This window comes from Natrix helvetica, assembly GCF_964273705.1.
Source record: "Natrix helvetica genome assembly, chromosome: Z".
Taxonomy (NCBI): domain Eukaryota; kingdom Metazoa; phylum Chordata; class Lepidosauria; order Squamata; family Natricidae; genus Natrix; species Natrix helvetica.
Window position 1 is genome coordinate 31,403,221 of NC_138554.1, and position 18,715 is coordinate 31,421,935.

At 34.6% G+C, this 18,715-nt stretch overlaps 1 protein-coding gene across 1 annotated transcript; it reads right to left on the reverse strand.

Moving 5' to 3' along the window:
• Positions 1–12,656: 12,656 nt before the first annotated feature.
• Positions 12,657–13,580, reverse strand: LOC309382238 (olfactory receptor 5AP2-like; the record flags this gene model as incomplete). The annotated part of the gene is made up of 1 exon (XM_081933824.1): positions 12,657–13,580. The coding sequence occupies one exon, from the start codon at positions 13,578–13,580 to the stop codon at positions 12,657–12,659; it is 924 nt and encodes a 307-aa protein (XP_081789950.1).
• Positions 13,581–18,715: the final 5,135 nt, after the last annotated feature.

Genomic DNA, 18,715 nt, shown 5'->3' on the forward strand with positions numbered 1-18,715 from the left:
TGGTGGGCTCCACCCAATGTCTTGGTCATCATGTCTGTTAGATTGTCCTCTGAAGAACTGTGAAGCTAGCTAATTAATTTATATTTAATGGCTTCTCTTACATTACAATATTTAATATTGACATGCTTGCTTCTATTCTTTACTCTGTCACCAGTTGCCATTGTAATACAAGCAGCATTATCCTAAAACATCGTTACAACTTCAGTTACTTTTATGTTTAAATCCATTAACAGCTGTATAAACCAAGTTACCTCTGAACAAAGTTCAGACAGAGCAATCAATTCTGTCTCTTCTGTAGAAATGGTTTCTTCTGTTACTCTGGTCTTTGCAGACATTGTCTCTGCAGACTTCCTATCTGTTGCTTTTCTCTCTGTTCCTTGGGCCTCCACCTCAGGAATTTATCCTCGTCGCTTTTCTAAAATGGCAATTCTTTTCCTCAGAAATCAAACAGACTTTAGGGGCTTCCATTCATAAGTCCTATTCTGGTTTGCACTTAAAAACAGCTGAAACAATTTCCTACATTTCATCAAGACTATTTAACACCAACAGCACCTTCTGAAATTTAGGAATCTGCAGGTCACACTGTTCCAACTCAATAAATAAAGTTTGCACTTGCAGCAAATGCTTCTCCACATTATCTTGTGGTAACAGTCTGGCTCTGTACAATTGTCTCAATAATTGCATAATATTTCATGCTGACACACTCACATGCACACTTCTTAATTTCAGCCAAATAATATTTTTTTCTGTCCCATTCAAAGCAGAGAGCTCTCCTTGAACTCAAGAGCCATTTTGCAAGTCTTCTCAGCCTTTTTCTTGTAACATAGGCTGTCCTTCAGCGTACAGTTCAGTCTTACTGTGTGCTTGGTGTGCTCTGTGCCCATAACCTGTTAGAGTTTGCAGCAATTCAACCAACACACAAGTAAACAATTCAGCAGGATTCATTTATATAAGAAACTTATTTATATACAATAATATAAAGCATGATGCATATGTACAATATACATGCAGCAGAAGCCCAAACAAGAACTCAGAAGACAGAAATACAGAAGCTATAAAATACAGAGGCTATATTGCAAGGACAATTTTTATATACAAATCAGCCAAGGTAAGCCACACCCAGTCTCTGAGCCGTCTGGATTATCAAACAGTCCCAATTGGCTGACCTGTAACCATGTCTATTCCAATTCATGAACTCTTATATGCTGACAAAGTGGATCTCTAATTAAAGAAAATTTGCATTGTCTAGACTCACATACGGAATAAAATGAATATTCTGGGAGTAAAAGAAGGATAGAGTTAAGATGAAACGGTACTGAATGGATGTAGATTGAATATAAGAATCATCATTAAGAAAGAAGAACATTGGGATAGTTTGATTACATAGGGCAGAGAAAGTGAAAAAGAGACGACTGACAAAATTATCATTGGAGGGAGCTGATGATTATCTGTCTGTCTGTCTATCATCTATCTATCATCTATCTATCTATCTATCTATCTATCTATCTATCTATCTATCTATCAGTTTGTCTATCTGTCTATCTATCTGTCATCTTTCTGTCTATCTTTCTTTATCCTGCCTTCATTGATTTTTTGAATAAACAACTTGAGGCAATAAACATACTAATGCTGCTTTCTTTCTTTCTCTTCCTATTTAGTATAGCCTTCGTTGTCATTGTACAAAATAAATACAACAAAATTGGAGCGATTTTTTTCTTTTTGATCATGTAAAGATTTAATCTGTGGATAGGCCAAGTCTGTATAAGTTATAAGATGGGATGAGACTGTTTATTGCCAAGTGCATTGCTCCCTTTCGATCAGCATCATTTGTTCTTTCTCCCACTCCTTTGATTTTAATTAAATGAACATGTTTGTGATTAGTGGGAGTAAACCACAGTGCCATCTAGTAGCACCAGAGGAACTATCTATATATTAAATTGAGTCAAACAACAAAGAAGAAGATAAGAATGGAATGACCTTGGACAATGTTTATAGACTTGGCAATAGAGTGACGATAACAACTGTCTTCTAAAAAAAGAAAACAAGACCAGCTGTATAATTATTTTATTTCTATTTTTCTTTTTTTAATCTACAAATTTGGCTTTTGGGTCTTTCCCATTTGGAAACATTTGGAAGTTAATTTTTGGATACTCTTTTTAATTTCTTTCTTTGTACTTGGTTTATCAATGTGAATTTTTTTACTTCAACTTTTTTTCTTTTGTTTTACATCCTCCACTTTTTGCAGTGCTCTTGTTTTTATGGGGAAATTATATATATATATATATATATATATATATATATATATATATATATATATGTATATGTATATGTATATGTATATGTATATGTATATGTATATGTATATGTATATGTATATGTATATGTATATGTATATGTATATGTATATGTATATGTATATGTATATGTATATGTATATGTATATGTATATGTATATGTACATGTACACGTACACGTACACGTACACGTACACGTACACGTATACGTATACACACACACACACACACACACACACACACACACACACACACACACATATATATATATATATATATATATATATATATATATATATATATATATATATATATATATAATTTAGATTAGGGTAACAAGAATCTAAAGATTTTGAATATAAATTTGAATTTGAAGTGAAATTTGATCATTTGGGGGTTGAATGTGGTTGGTTTGGGTTGGCTTCAGGATCTGTAATTTGTATTACAGTTATACTTGGCATTTGGATTGTAAAATTAAATATAAAGAACAAGATGAAGAAAATAACAGTATATTCATCATCAGTAACAACATCTCCCAGCCCTACGACACAAAAAGCATTGAACACTACAATGCAACAAGATAAAACCAATGCTGAACTAAAAAGTATGTTACAGGCTATACATGAAGATCTTAAGGAATGAATAAGTAAAGTAGATGAGAAAATGGGAAAAGTAGAAGAATTAAAAGAGGTTAAACAAATGATGGGAAAAAGTGAGCAACAACTGCAGAAGCTGGAGGAAAAAGCGGAATTAACAGAGAAAAATTAGAGGGGACACAGACTTACAACAATTGATAAGAGACAGGAAAGGATAAATATATCCCGGGAAATTGACACGGCCGATTATTACCTAAGATTTCAAAATATTGAAGAAGAAAAGGAGAGAACTTAGCTGAAAAAATTGCATACTAATGGAAGCAATAGAAGAGTGGGAAAAAAGATATTAAGTGACATTGATGAGATATTCAGAGTACATACAAGATATACAATAAGAAATAATCTGCCTAGAAAAGTACATGTAAGATTTACTAAGAAAACACTAAGAACAGAGATTTTTTGCAGATTGCGAGAAACACTACAATAAAATATAAGAGTAGATTGATAGTGGTGTTGAAGCAAGTTCCAAGGAGGGTTAGAAATCTAAGGGGAAAAAAACCAATTTATGACTAAATGTCTGATTAAAAAAGGAGTGAGTTTTAGATGGCTAGTACCAGAATGGATACTGGTGAATTGGCAAGAACAAAGACATAAATTTATTAGAGAAGACAGAGTTATTTTATGCACAATATATAGGATTCCAAGAAGAAGAGAGATTGAGAGAGGAAAGAAGAGTTAAATGCCAAGAAGAGAAAGAATTAAAAGAGACAACCAAAGAACAAGAAGAAAGAGCACTGAGAAGGGGAAAGAGCAAAAGAGGGAAAGAACAAAGGGAGATAAGAGTGACTAGATCAACTTAACCTACAAATAAGTAAGACATAGAAGAAGTGATGGACCAGATGGACTATATACGGCACTTGCTTGTCAAAGTAAAAGAGGGGTAGCAGTATATATCAAAAAGGGAATACAATCACTTGGGGATGAGGAGGGGAGAATATTAATGGTGGAAATAATAATGAATTGTAAAAAACATCTTGTTAGTGGTGATATATGTTTCAAATAAGAACCAAGAGGAATTTTATGGGAAATTAAATAGAATTATAATAGAATATGAAGATACAGTATATGTATAATAGGAGATTTTAATGTGATTGTAAACTATAAAAATGAATAAGAAGCTAAGAAAGACTCTCCCCAAAACATTTTTTACAATGATAGATGAACATTTGCAGAACATTTGCAGAACATTTGGAGAGGAAGATACGCAAAAGAAAAGCAGTATACATTTTATTCAAATAGACATATGTCATAGTCAAGAATAAATACGATGTGGGTGTCAACAGAATTAATAGCCAAAACACACAAGATTGATATAGAAATGAGTACGTGGGCAGGTCACAATCCCATAATAATGACATGGAATGGACAGAGAAAGAATGAGATGGACATTAAATCAAAAATTATTAAATGAAAAATTTTCCAGCAGCATATGGAAAAAAGAACTGACCTTTTTCTTTAAGGAAAACAGAAAAGAGAATATGTCATTACAAAGCATGTAGGATACTAGCAAACTATTAGAGGACTGGCAATGACATATTTAGGAAAAAGAAACAAACAGAATAGACAAACACAAAAGAAACTGGAGGGGGAATACAAGAGGTTAGAGAAAGAATTACAGGAAAATCCACAAAATAAAAAGACTAATAATTTGTTGGATCTGCAAAAACACAAATTGAATTTAATTGAAAATGAAGACTTGGCAAATAAAATAAAATCAACAAGGCAAAACTTTTTTGAAAATGCAAATAAACCAGGATGATGGTTGGCATATAAAATGAAAAAGGAGAAGGAAAAAATAATAATTAATCAAATTGATAGACCAAGAAGGAAACATATGCTACCAAAATGAGGAAAAGAAAAAAAATAGTTGAGAGCTATTATGAAAAATTTTACCAACATGAAACAGTTGCAGATGAAAAGATAAAACAATACTTAGAAAAAGTTGAAATACCTTAGATTCCAGAAAAATGTAAAAAGGCACTAGAAGAGAGAATAACAATGATGGAATTAATGGAGGGAATTAAAAGGCAAAATAATGGGAAAACACCAGGACCAGATGGACTATCAGCAGAGTTGTATGAAATATTACAAAAATGTTCTAATTTATGTAATGCTGGAAGTATTTAATGAGTTATTATTAGAAGTTAAAATACTGGACTCGTGGATGGGGGCATATATAACCCTTATACCAAAAGAAGAGTCAGACCTACAGCAAATAAAGAATTATAGGCCAATTTCCTTACTAAATGTGGATTACAATTTTTTTGCATCAATAATGAGTGAAAGACTGAAGAGATTGCTAAATGCATTTATACATCCAGATCAAAATGGGTTCCTATCCAAGAGGCAGATTAGAGACAACATGTGGATTATATTGAACACTTCAGAATACTATGAAGAACATTCACAGAAGTAAATTGCATTTTTATTTCTAGATGTTCAGAAGGCCTTTGATAATGTGAGCTGGCAATTTATGATAATACAATTACAAATGATGGACTTTGGGGAGGGGTTTATAAATATGGTCAAAACTATTTATAATGATCAATTGGTAAAGGTGATTGTAAATGGTGATAGAAAAAGTAGATATTAGGAAGGATGTTAATTAATTAATTAAGGAAGATAACTATTATAAACTGAGAAATCAAATTGAAATACATTTGGAGAAATTGCAAAATCTACAGTTATCATTAATGGGAAGAATAGCAATAATTAGGATGAAGATATTACTAAGAATTTTGTTTCTATTTCAAACAATACTAATAAAACTTGAGAAAAAGTACTTTGAAAATTTGAATAAAATAATCTGGAAATATATATGGCAAGGGAAAAAAGCAAGAATTAATATAAAAATGCTACAAGACTCAAGAACCAGAAGTGGGTTTTGATTACCAAATTGGGAATTATATTACCAAGCAGCAGCACTAACTTAGATGAAACAATGGATTTTATTGAGAAATATAATGCTATTAACTTTGGAGGGACATGATATGCAACTAGGTTGGCACACATTTTTATAGATACATGGTTATTTTCAGAGACATTATGTAAGAAATGATTTATTGACAGTGTGGGAGAAAGTGAAAGAAAAACACTACTTGAAAAAAGCAATGTGGCTTTCAACAATGGAAGCTTTGACACACCCAAATATTAGTAACATGAGAAATATCATAAGATATAAAGACATTTTATCAGAAAAGGGAGAACTAAAACTGAAACAAGAACTAGAAGAACAAGGGATTTATATAGGTTGGTTTACACAAATGCAAATACAATCAAGATATGAAAAATATGTTAGAGAGTATGGATTTAACTTGGGAAGATCAGAATTGGATAAGATACTCATGGGAACAGATGAAAAATGATTAAGAAATTATATATCTATTATGAATTAGATTAGAGAAAGAAGAGGAAAAAGAAACAATGAAAAGATGGGCAAATTTTTTTGGCTATACAATTGAGTTAGAAAAATTGCAACAACTATGGGAAAGGAACTATAAACTAACAATGGTAACAGCATACAAAGAAAATCTGTACAAATTGTTTTATAGATGGCATATGCCACCCGAAATATTAGCAAAAATGTTCAAAGATAAATCAGCTAAATGTTGGAAATGTCACCAACTACTAAGATCATACTATCATATGTAGTGGACATGGTTAGAAGCAAGGAATTATTGAATTAAAATATGAACATGGTTAGACAAAATGCTACACATATAGAGTTAAAGCCAGAGACATTTTTATTGGGTATTTTATCAGAGAAATATGGTAAAGAAGATACATATCTGATCATTCATGTAATAACAGTGGCTAGAATTGTATATTTTCACAAAATTGGAAAGCAGATAAAATCTCTTCAGAAGGAGAGATAATAAATATAATGTTAGACTGTGCAAAAATGAATAGGTTAAAATTGAGAATAAAGAATAAAGAGGAATTGGTGTACTTCAAGACGTAGAGATGATTTTACGATTGGTAAGAAAAGGAATATGAACAAAAGAATATAGATCAAATAACTGGACAGGACAAAGAGTTAATGAAAGGAAAGGGGGAGGAAAAGGAAATAGAAATCCAGATGACACACTATCAAATGAAGGAGGGGGAAAGAGGAGGAAAATAAAAAGATATTAATATACAGATATATGTTTAAAGGATGATGTATGTGTAACTATTAAAATAGAAAATAAAACGAGGAAAAGGGAATTTAAGATTGTTATGTAAATACAGAATCAGGTTTGCTCGAATTCCATCCTGAAAATGCACCAGATGGAGGGAATGGAGTGAGGACTAGAGGGAAAGGTAGGAAGAGGAGAGCAGAGTAAAGGAGAGGGAAAGAAAAAAGGGGAAAGGAGAGGAAGAAATGGAGGGGAAGTAAGAGTAGAAGAGAGGGCAGAAAAGGAAAGAAGAGGGGAGGAATGGGGGAAAGGAAGAGGAAGAAGAAAAGGGAAAGGAGAGGAGGAAAGAAGAAAGTAGAGAAGAAGAGAAGAAGGGAGGGAAGGAGAAAGGGAAAGGGAAGAAGAAATAGGGCTCTTGTAAACAAGATGGATGTATGGGATGGTAGGAAAGCAATCTCAATTATATTTTTAATTTTAGGAGGAGAAATTAATTGTTATAAATGTCAAAAGATAACATATTATTAATAATAGCTATAAGATAGTATATTTGTGAATTTATGTATGAGAAATAAAAATAAAAAAACTTTAAAAAGAAACAGTTTAGATATTCAGGCAGTCAAAGGCCTCATTTTCTTCTGGCGGTGTCTGCTTTGGTGCTGTTGGTCAGTGTATGACATAACACAACTTAATCTGAAAAGAATAATGTTGGGTATGCCTGCATTTATGAAATAATTTACAACACAATATAGAATAACTTTGTGTTTTGGTATTGTTCCTAAAAACAAGTAGAACTTCTTTTTAATTGTAAATAACTACTACAAATTTCCTAGAACTTTTCATAGGATGCCTTATAGTACTTAGAAGAATAAATGCCTTTCTGGGAACAATGTTCCCTCTAATTTTTTTTCAGTGTGAGCAGAAAAGTATAGTGTTTGAGCAGCACATTTTTATGCCTGAGCACCTGAATTTTTTTCACAAATGTCACCTAAAACAACGAAATCAGTATTATTTGAAACTCAAAGTTATGTTTCTTCAAGGTACCCACTTAATTAAAAGTGTTATATAATGTCAGTATCACTTAACAACGCTCCTGCTTAGCAACCAAAATGTTGGCTCAGGAACTCTGGCATTTGAAGCATGCAAGTCTTAAAGCTGTCAAGTTGCAAGACCCTTTGCACCCCTAACCCTTTAGGAAAAAAAAAAAACCCAGGGCTCTTCAAACTTGACAGCTTGAAGACTTGGGGACTTCAACTCCCAGAATTCCTCCTCCAGTCATGTTGGCTCAGGAACTCTGACATTGAAGCATGCAAGTCTTAAAGCTGTCAAGTTGCAAGTCCCTTGCACCCCTAACCCTTTAGAAAAAAAACCCAGGGTATTCAAACCTGACAGCTTGAAGACTTGTGGACTTCAACTCCCAGAATTCCTCCTCCAGTCATGTTGTGGCGACGTCATCTGCGTGGATCCATCTTCGGCTTTTTCACAGGGGGCAGGGCTGCTGCTGAAGATGCTGACAACGAGCCCCTGCCGCCACCAGAATAACAGCTGTCTCCTCCTCTTCCTCCTCCTCCTCCACATTTGGAGTGAAGCCGCCAAAGCTCCTGCTGGCGCCCCCCTCCACTCGGAGCACCGCGTTACCCCTGCTGCCTTCTCCACCGCCGCCATGCTTTTGAGAAGCCATGAGACCTTTTCCCCCTGCTCCGGCCCCCTCCGCCGCCTTCCTACTGGCTCCCGCGGCCTCATGGCTCCTCAAAAGCACAGCAGAGGAGGAGGGGGCAGGGTAACGCGGGGCCCAGCTCAGGTGCTCCGAATGGAGAGGGAGGCACCGCTGCAATATGTGGGGGTGCCAGCGGGAGCTTTGGCGGCTTCACCTCTGCCGCAGCGTCGGGTGCTGTTAGAGGAGGAGGAGGCGGCAGCAGATATTCCGGTAGCGGCAGGGGCTTTACTTTAGCTGCAGTGCCGGGCGCAAGCAGCTAGGATTGGCCGCCCACAAAGGACCTCCTCCTCGGGCTTGCTTTCCTGGTGTCAGTCGCCCCGCGCTCACCAAAACAAGTCTGGGGAGGTCCTTTGTGGGCGGCCAGTTCTAGCCGTCTGCAAAGGACCTCCCCAGCCTCCGGCGCCTGTGACAGCAGAAAGCACTGCACAGCAGTTGGAAACTGCTGCGCGGTGTTTTCTTGCCACCTGCACGGGCTCGCAGCCGCGCACCTTAGAGGGAACAGTGTCTGGGAAACTATTGATAGATGAATGTGAACAAAACGTTCACCTTTAACATCATGAATTGTCCTTATCGACTGGACAATTTTAATAGAAAATCTATAAATTGTTCTTTTTACTGGAAATCACTGGTAGATAAAAAGGACCTACATTTTAGTAATCAATATGCTTTAGCAGTCAGTATTGACTAAGACTGATTCAATAATGAGAAATAAACAAAAGGAAATGAATTGTGTAAATGCAGTACAGATTATTGAATATAGGTTCATGAGATCTGAACCAATCTGCAACATATAGCACACCTTCTTGAATCCCCCCCTTTTATTAGCAAAGTTAAGCATGTTTCAAGTTTTCCTTTCATCCATATAATATTTTTCAGGCAATATTTCTTTATAGCATGCTTACTTTTCTCCACTTTTCTGATGTTGCAGTGGCATAAGCATAAAACAGCAGTTTAATTACTGTATGCCTAGCCATGTACTTCAACGCTTCTTACATCTCCTAAATTTATGTGGAATTTACAGGGTTGATTCAATGTGTACAATTCTCCTTCTATAATTTCTTGTTTAGAGTAATTTACTGTATGTATTCAGGTTGGCAATCTTCTAAACTGGTTTTGGTTTATAAGCATAGCATCATAATCTCCTCCCTGACCTCCTTCCCTTCCTCCCTCCCTTCCTCCCCTTCCTACTGGTGTTCCACGCTTTTTTCAAAATATTGCCCATTTGCCAGTAAGAGCCTTTATTCTTACCTTGATTGAATTTCTACTGTGCCCACTGCTGAGCTATGGTTATTTTGGAAAATCATAGCTCTATAGATATAAGACATTTGATATGGAAGAAAAACTAGGGAGAATAAAGTGGTGAACAATTTAAGACACAAATATCTGAGTATAGATTTTTGGAAATAAGTAGTCTTAAAAGATGCTGAGGTTTGTTTTTTCCCATCCCAAATGAAAGCATGCCAGCCTAATTCTAAATTGTGTCCTTCTATTCTTTACATTCTTTTATTCTTTAGATTTATCCAGTTCTTTATCCAAGTAAGGGCAGCTACCTGATAATAGAGATCCCGGTCTGGGAGTCCAAAACCTTCTTTCTCTCTACTGTCCTGTAATAGTTTTAATTGAATACATGGATTTTTCGCTAACCAAATAAATTGTGTTCTTAATTTGTTTAAGTACATAAATAATTTTTTTCCTTAATTTATTGGTGCTACTTGAAATGAAAACCGAAGTTTTGGTAGGACATTCATTTTAACTGCAGCTATTCTTCCTGTAAGTGAAAGTTGCAGTTTTTTTTCCAATTTTCCAAATATTTTTAAATTTGTTGCATAATCTTAGTATAGTTGTCTTCTTTGATTGTTGAACATTTTCCTGTTAGCAAAATAAAATACGTAGTTACTTCCAAAGGCATCAAATTAGAAACACTCTATTGCAAACATAGCAAAAAAATAAAAGAAATCATTATAATAAAATTCCAATTTGGTTATTATGGAAGCACTAATATATTCAAATGTATTAGATATAAATAAAATAATAAGATATGAAGATTTATTGGATAATCAGGAGAAATTAAAAACAAAACAAGAATTAAAAAATCAAGGAATGGACATAGACTGGTGGCCAAACATGCAGATACAGACTAGATACAAGAAGGACTTAAAAACAGATGGATTTTACGAAGAACCACAAGAATTAAACAAAATTTTAGAGGGGCAGAAGAAAAACTGGTTAAAAAATATACCATTATCTATTATGATTTAAAATGGAAGAAGTAGTGAAAGAGATCAGGATAACATGGCAACAAATTTTGTACACAACATAGAATTAGAGAAATGGGACAACCTCTTGGAAATAAACTACAAACTAACAATAGCAATGGCATACAGAGGAAACTTGTACAAAATGTTCTACAGATGACATTTACCATCAGCGAGAATAGCGAAAATGTTTCCAAACTGTTCACCGGAATATGTACCCATTACCACGGAACATTTTATCTTATGTGGTGCAAGTGTACAGCAGCAAAAAAATATTGGATAAGAATAAAAAAACTGGCTGGAAGAGATAGCCACACAATCAATAGAACCAAAACCAGAACTATTTCTATTAGGGATAATTACAGGTAATTATGAGAAAAAATTAATACTTAATACTACATATAATAACTGCAACAAGAATCATATATGCACAGCATTGGAAAAACAAAAATAGAAGAAAATGTGATAAAAAAAGTATTAGAATGCACTGAAATGAATAGCCTTACAAAATAAATAAGAGACAAAGAAGAATCTGAGTATTTACTTAGTATGGAAAATATGGTAAAATGGCTAGAGGAGAAATGCAAAGAATAAGAAAGCATTAAAGGGAAAAAAGATTAAGAAATTAGAAAATAATCATAAAACCACACAATTAATAAGAGGGGAGGAAAGTAAGTTAGATTGTATATAAAATAATAAGGAACAATAATTATAAGAGCAATATATGTACATAGAATTATATAAGATGTATTGTATAGAAATAAGTAATTGAAAGAGTAATATGTATAGAAGAAATTTAAGTATAAATTACCATATGAGTAGATGAAAAATGTGTATAGATAGACAGATAGATAGAGATAGAGTTAGAAGAGATAGAGATAGATATAAGGGTATACATGTACGGACAAAAAGAGTATAATGGAGGCTTACCAATGTGGAAATGTTGCAAAAATGATATTTGTGTTTAAAAAAATGGGGGGAAATGGTTTAATATTTTTTAAAGATGCTGAGTTTGTTGGTAATTAGCATTTTTAGAATTGGGAGTAAAAGAGTCATGCTATGCATGTAGTACAGTGTTTCATATACATGCATACAGTACAATAATATTCAGGAAAAAGACTTTTTGTCTGCAAAGAAACATCCATAGAATCATAGCTATGTTCCACTAGGACTCTGGATTAAGTAGAGTGTTTTTATTATTCATAAATAGTTAACCATAGTAAGGTATTGGGAGGGGTGGGGTGGGAAAATTGCACTAGAATTCAATTGACCTTACCACATTTATTATTTTCATGAAGAGGCTAAGAACATTTGACCAGAAGAGCAGTCCAGTCTACAAGGCCAATAAAGCCATTCAACACATTATTTCTAGATTATGATTCTTCATAAATCAGAAGTCAAATAGTCATTAAGAAGAAGATTAAATATTTTGGTACACTGTTTAACATCAAGCATTAGGTTCTGCAAAACTACAGTGATGGATTTGTTCACCAAAATCAAAACAATTGAATTCATTATGATTATAACATTGTCCAATTCAGCCTGAACCTGCTGCTTTAAAATTAAATTTTTAAAAGTTTATGGAAAACATTGGCTATTTAATGCCCCCAAATTCTCCCCTATGTTCCTTGAATTATTTTACGAAGTGCCCGTTGTACATCCTTGTTTCTTAAACTGTAGATAATTGGATTAAGCATAGGTGTTAGAATCCCATAGAGCACTGGTAAAGCATGGTCTTGCTCTTGAGAGTAAGTGGAATTAGGGCGTATGTAAGTGAAGATGATGGTGCCAAAGTAGATGTTCACTACGGTCAGATGAGAGGCACAGGTGGAAAATGCCTTGTGACGTCCTTCTTTGGTCCGAATCCTGAGTATTGCTAAGGCTATATATACATAGGACAACAGTGTCATTAGGAAGGAACCCATTATTATACCTCCTCCAAATACAAAAGTAGCAATTTGATTGATTTGAGTATTAGTGCAAGACAGTTGGAAGAGAGGTGGAATGTCACAGAAAAAATGTGCTATCACATTGTCGTGGCAGAAGGACAAAGAGGTCATAAGGCCAGTGTGGACACCTGAGTTAGACAAGCCAAGAATCCAAGCAGTTACTGCAAGCCAAATGCATACTTTGGGTCTCATGAGCACACTGTAATGTAGTGGGTGGCAAATAGCTGCATATCGGTCATATGCCATGATGCCCAACAAAACACATTCAATGCCACCAAAGGAGATGAAGAAGTACATCTGAGACAAACAGCCTGAGAAAGAGATCTGCTTATCATTAGAGAGATAATTCATTAACATCTTGGGAACAGTGGAAGATGTATAGCCAATATCTACTACAGAGAGATTGCATAGGAAGAAATACATGGGGTTATGGAGTCTGACATCTAAGCTGACAATAAGAAGGATAAGTATATTTCCAACTACAGCTATCAAATAAATAATTAAAAAGACACCAAAGAGAATGAGTTGGGCCTGAGGGTCGCTGGAGAGTCCCAGAAGTATAAATTCAGTGACAGAAGTTGAATTCTGTGTCATCTTATATTGAGGATTCATCTGTGAAAGAATATTACAGAATGTTTTTTCCAGTTGTTTTTCTACTAAGGAATATGACCTGAAATAGAGGTCTTTTACATGCAAATAAAAACCCAAAGCTATCAGTTCTGCTTAAGTCAATGGTAATGTTTTAAAGCACACTATACATTGAAAAATAAATGCATGCATTTATTAAAATAGCATTACAAAAAGTCACAATAATTCACTAAAGGGAAATTACATTTATGATTTTTTTTTAAAAAAATCATCTGATTCAAATTTACACTGCTATTATTCTTTGTACTCTCTGTTTATTTTATTTATTTATTTTATTATTTTGTGGACCATTTTTGCTCATACAATTTGTTTTGGGTCCTTAATATCTCATCTCTGTAATTTTCACGCTCCTCCCTTTCTTTGATTTCAAATACTTTTCTTTCACAAATTTATTTTGCAAATAGGTCCATGTTCATTCTCTCAAAATGACCAAGCAATTTACTACATTTCTTTTGTACTAATCATTTTCAAGTCAATGAATAATATACAATAAATGTGATTTTTAGAATATTAATGATGAATTAAGCCATAATATGCCAGGTGTCGTGCATTGAGTGATTGTTTAAAATTCACTTTTTAAAATTTTACTGTAAAAGGAAAAAGTAAAAAAAGAGAACATTTCAAATGTAACACTTTTAATTATCTTAAATTATTTTAATTTTGATTATCTCTTTTTTTTTGTCCATGTGAATAAACCTTTCAGTTCGGGTCCAGTCGCAAACCTAAGAAGAAATCACGACCACATACATGCCACCAAAGTGAAATGAATGAGATTTTAAATCTAATTTATTTAGAACATGAAAACAAACAAAATAAGTTCTAAATATTATCGACAAGTGCAGGTTATTTACAAACTTGGATGAGCCTGCACTTAATTCAATAGCTGTTCCAAATGAGCCTATAATAACATAGATTCAAATCCTGTGGCTGTTGAAAGAGAAAAGTGCTGGAAAGTTACAGCTTTTATTGTTCCTATTTGCAGTTAATCCTGCATTAAATTTAAAACTACATTACTACAAATTGTTTGCCATTGTTGGTCTGCCTATTTGTTGGTCTGCCTATTTCTATTCCTCTTTACAACAACAACAACAACAACAACAACAACAATCTTTTCTTTGAAATCACTACTATATTTCTTAATGTCAACCTGCTTCCTCTTTTTAATTCTCTATTCTCAAACAATTTCAGAGTAATTTATGCCAAAATTCCAGTGACTGACTTTACTTTAAAGAAGAAATGAGGGAAATCCTAACTTATTCTATATATTTTTAAAAAATTTAATGGGTAAAATAGCTGTTCCTCTGCCGCTCTCACACATACGTTCATTTATACACACAAATATGTGCACACACTATCATACAGACATTGGTACAAAGTTACCTGCTTGAAATTGCAGATTTTATTTCATTTGTGGCAGAAATCTTGATTCACCAGAAAGCTTTAAAATCACCAGCGTCAACCGAAGCAGCTGTTTAGCATTTGTCTCTTTCAGTTATGGCCCCAAACTATGAGATCTTAAGATAAGACACATGCTACAGGGAAATTAGCCTAGAAGAAATGGACACAAATGCTTCATTTTCATAATTAATCCCACATGATACTCCTGATCATTATAGTCTGGAATTAGCTTTAAAAAACTTTGTAAGACAACTATTGAAGACAAGTTTGACTTCATTTAAAAAAAATCTATGATTTAGTGAAATTGTCAGACAAAAGAGTGATTAGTATGAGAGTCAAAGAACATGCAATGATTTTTTTTCCTGATCCTCGCTAATATGATAGAAATGAGTAAAATATCAAGAGAAATTTTCATTAGTTAGCTTTCTCGTGTTATTTATATGAATTGCTTGGATTTATGAAACAGTGGAGGTAAGCATGTGAGTGTATGTGCATGTGCCTCCATTGCAAGGCCTAAGGCAAGGGTGTCAAGCTGGTGGCCTGCAGGCTGGATACGTCACATGCAGGCTGTGCCCACCCAGCTCTGTGAAAGGAAAAAATGTCATGATACATCACATAATGGTAACGTGCTATGGCATGCTTGCCACCTGTGTCCTAAAGGGAAGAAAAAATGACATATGCATATAATGTAATCAAATTGCATTGTCGTTTATGTAAAGTACTTGTGTCAGGCAACCTGAGAAAACAATTATCGTGGCATATGTATACAAGTAATTCTTACATTATGACAACAGTTGAGAGTTGAATTTCTATTGCTAAACAATGCAGTTTAAGTGCAGACTAAGAGCTTAGTCACATGAGTTTTAGCAATGACAATCCCATCATTTCCTATTGTTATCATTAACCAAATTATGGACTTTGTTACTGCCCACCCTGAGCTTCAATAAAGTAAGAACTACCTCCAATTGCCCCCGTCTATATATCTCACTCCATCTTTTTGGTTGGTCTGTATCTTGCCTTGTTCAAAGGAGTCCAGTTGGTGCAAAGCGAGTCTGTAGGAGGTTGATATTTATTTATTTATTTATTTTGGTTTGTCAAGCAGGTAAGAGAAAACAAGTATAAGCATGACTATGACATGCAAACATATAAGTATAAGCAGGTATACATATGTGCATAGCATAGGAGTACAAAATAAATGGACTTGTGGACAGGGACATGTGGTTATGCACACCCACTTACACACCTCTTATGAATGAGGTGAGGTCCACGGTAGACAGTTTAAGGTTAAAGTTTTGGGGTTTTGAGAATGTAACAACAGAGTCAGGTAGTGCATTCCAGGCATTGACCACTTTTTCTGACGTAATATTTTCTGCAATCAAGTTTGGAGTGGTTTACATTGATTTTGTATCTATTGTTTGCCCATTATTATTGTAATTGAAGCTGAAGTACTCATTGACAGATAGGGCATTTGAGCAGACAATTTTGTGTATTAAGCTTAGGTCAGACTGTAGGTGGCGTAGTTCTAGGTTTTCCAGGTACAAAATTTCAAGCCTAGGGGCATAAAGTATTCTATTGTGAGCAGAGGAGTGGAGTACTCTTCTCATGAAATATTTCAGGGAGGATCCATTGTTTTAGTAGGCTCCATTTGTTTTTGGAGATTGTGCAGCTACCTTAAAGAACAGACATCCCCCTCCAATTGTGAGAAGTATATCTGGCTCAAGGAACAGCACACAATAGCCATGAGGCAACTAGTTTCTGTAAGAAAGTGGAGTGTAACATTGGATTGCATTGAGTGGGTTCCTCTAAAACAAACAGAAAGATAAATTGGCTGCTATTAGGCTGTGGACTAGAGTGAGGAGTAGACTGAATCTTGAAAAGTGCTTGGATGACAGTATGGAAATTAAACCTTGACCTACAGGTTGTAACTGGTATCCTTGAATTGGAAGCATTTGCTTTTTTATGCCTTAGACTCCCTTGCATGTCTGACTCAGAAACCTGGGAGCAGGATGAGGTTTAGGGAAACTTCAAGAAGCAGAAGATGGAACACTGAGTGCCTCAGGATGGGGAAGCCTTGGGAGGTCCTTGGATGTTTAAAGGACTACTATGGTTTAAGACACTTTAGTTGCCTTTTGGTGCTAATAGCTTTTGCTGACTTGCTTTATGTTCCCTTGCATGGGAGAGTGGTCAGTTGGGTATGGACCAAAGCCTGGGAAAATCAGAAGTGTCAGGGGGAGGTGTTTGGGGATCTGGATGAGAAGTAGGCCATGGTTTAGATGGTAGATTGTAACTTCCCTCTGTGTGCGGGTAGCTCTAGAACGCTGGCTTTAGGTTACCTTCCATGGCTGAATAGCTAGACTGGGACTTGGCTAAGGCAGAGGGGAACCCCAAGGGACAGGTGGAGGCCTTGGGGGGCCCTTGGATAGTTGATAATATTATACCATCGGATACAGACTATAACTATCCTCTGTGTGCTGGTAGCTTCTGTTGAATAACTTTAAGCACTCTTGCATACTGATGGTTGGGAGAAATCTGGGAAAAGCTGAATGGGCAGAGACTGGAGCACTAGTTGCCTCAAAGGATGGGAGGCCTTGGGAGGCTGGGGAAAATGAGCCTGGACTTGTCTTAGGTCTCCTTGTACCACCACCCCACCATTGAGGCACTCTATGTTCCACTTAACAACATACACATTCATTTAACAGCTGCATCATGGAGAGCAGTGAGTTGAGGTTGTTAAATGAGGCCATGACACTTTACAGCCATCACCTCTTGCTCCATTACAGTCTATACTGCAGGGGTATAATAATGGGTGTAACCTAAAGAACCAGTAGTAAGTCCATTTATTCAACATTATTAAAAGTATTCTCCGTGTACTGGTAGATGGTCATTGAATGAATGTGTGTGTATATGTGTAAATATGCATGTGCATATGTATATGCATAAGTATATATGTATGTATTTCTCTGTGTTAATATACACATAATATGTATAGAATAACAATTGACATTCATAATTTTCTTAGAAAATTGAAGGATATCTTAATGTTGCATTATTAGTAGATTCTCCAAAAATGGAATGTCTGAAAGATTTTCCTCTCTTGTACCTGACCTTTATATATCTTATTATAATATAATATTTTAAAAATAATTTTATTAAAAATTACAATTAAAATTAATTTAAAATTTAAAATAAAGAAATGGAAACTAACAATAACTAATAATTAATATATAAAGGAGAAAATAATAATAAAAAAGCAAAGCGCAAAGTACAGAAAGAAAGACAAAGAAACCCACAAAGAAATAACTTCCAAATTTATTTTACAATAGATCGAGGTATGAATTTACATTAAATAGGATCAAGTAGAGACTATTATATTTAATGATGAGTGTTACATTTCCTTTAGAAGTTGTAAATATAGTTATATTTTCAGCCTTTTATAAGAGCATTGTCTTGATCTAGCCTTTGCATGAAGTAAGTTATATACGAATTTCATAGTCAAATATTTATCTTAATGAAGAACACTTTAAATTCTATACAGATTATAAGACTAAAATTCAGAAAGTGATTTATTATCTATTAATATAAAGCCTCTGTGATTTAGTGACAGGGACAGCAATGTCAAGTAGTTCTGCATAATCCAAAGAAGTGAATATTGGGAAGATTCATCATAACTTTCTTTCAAAAAA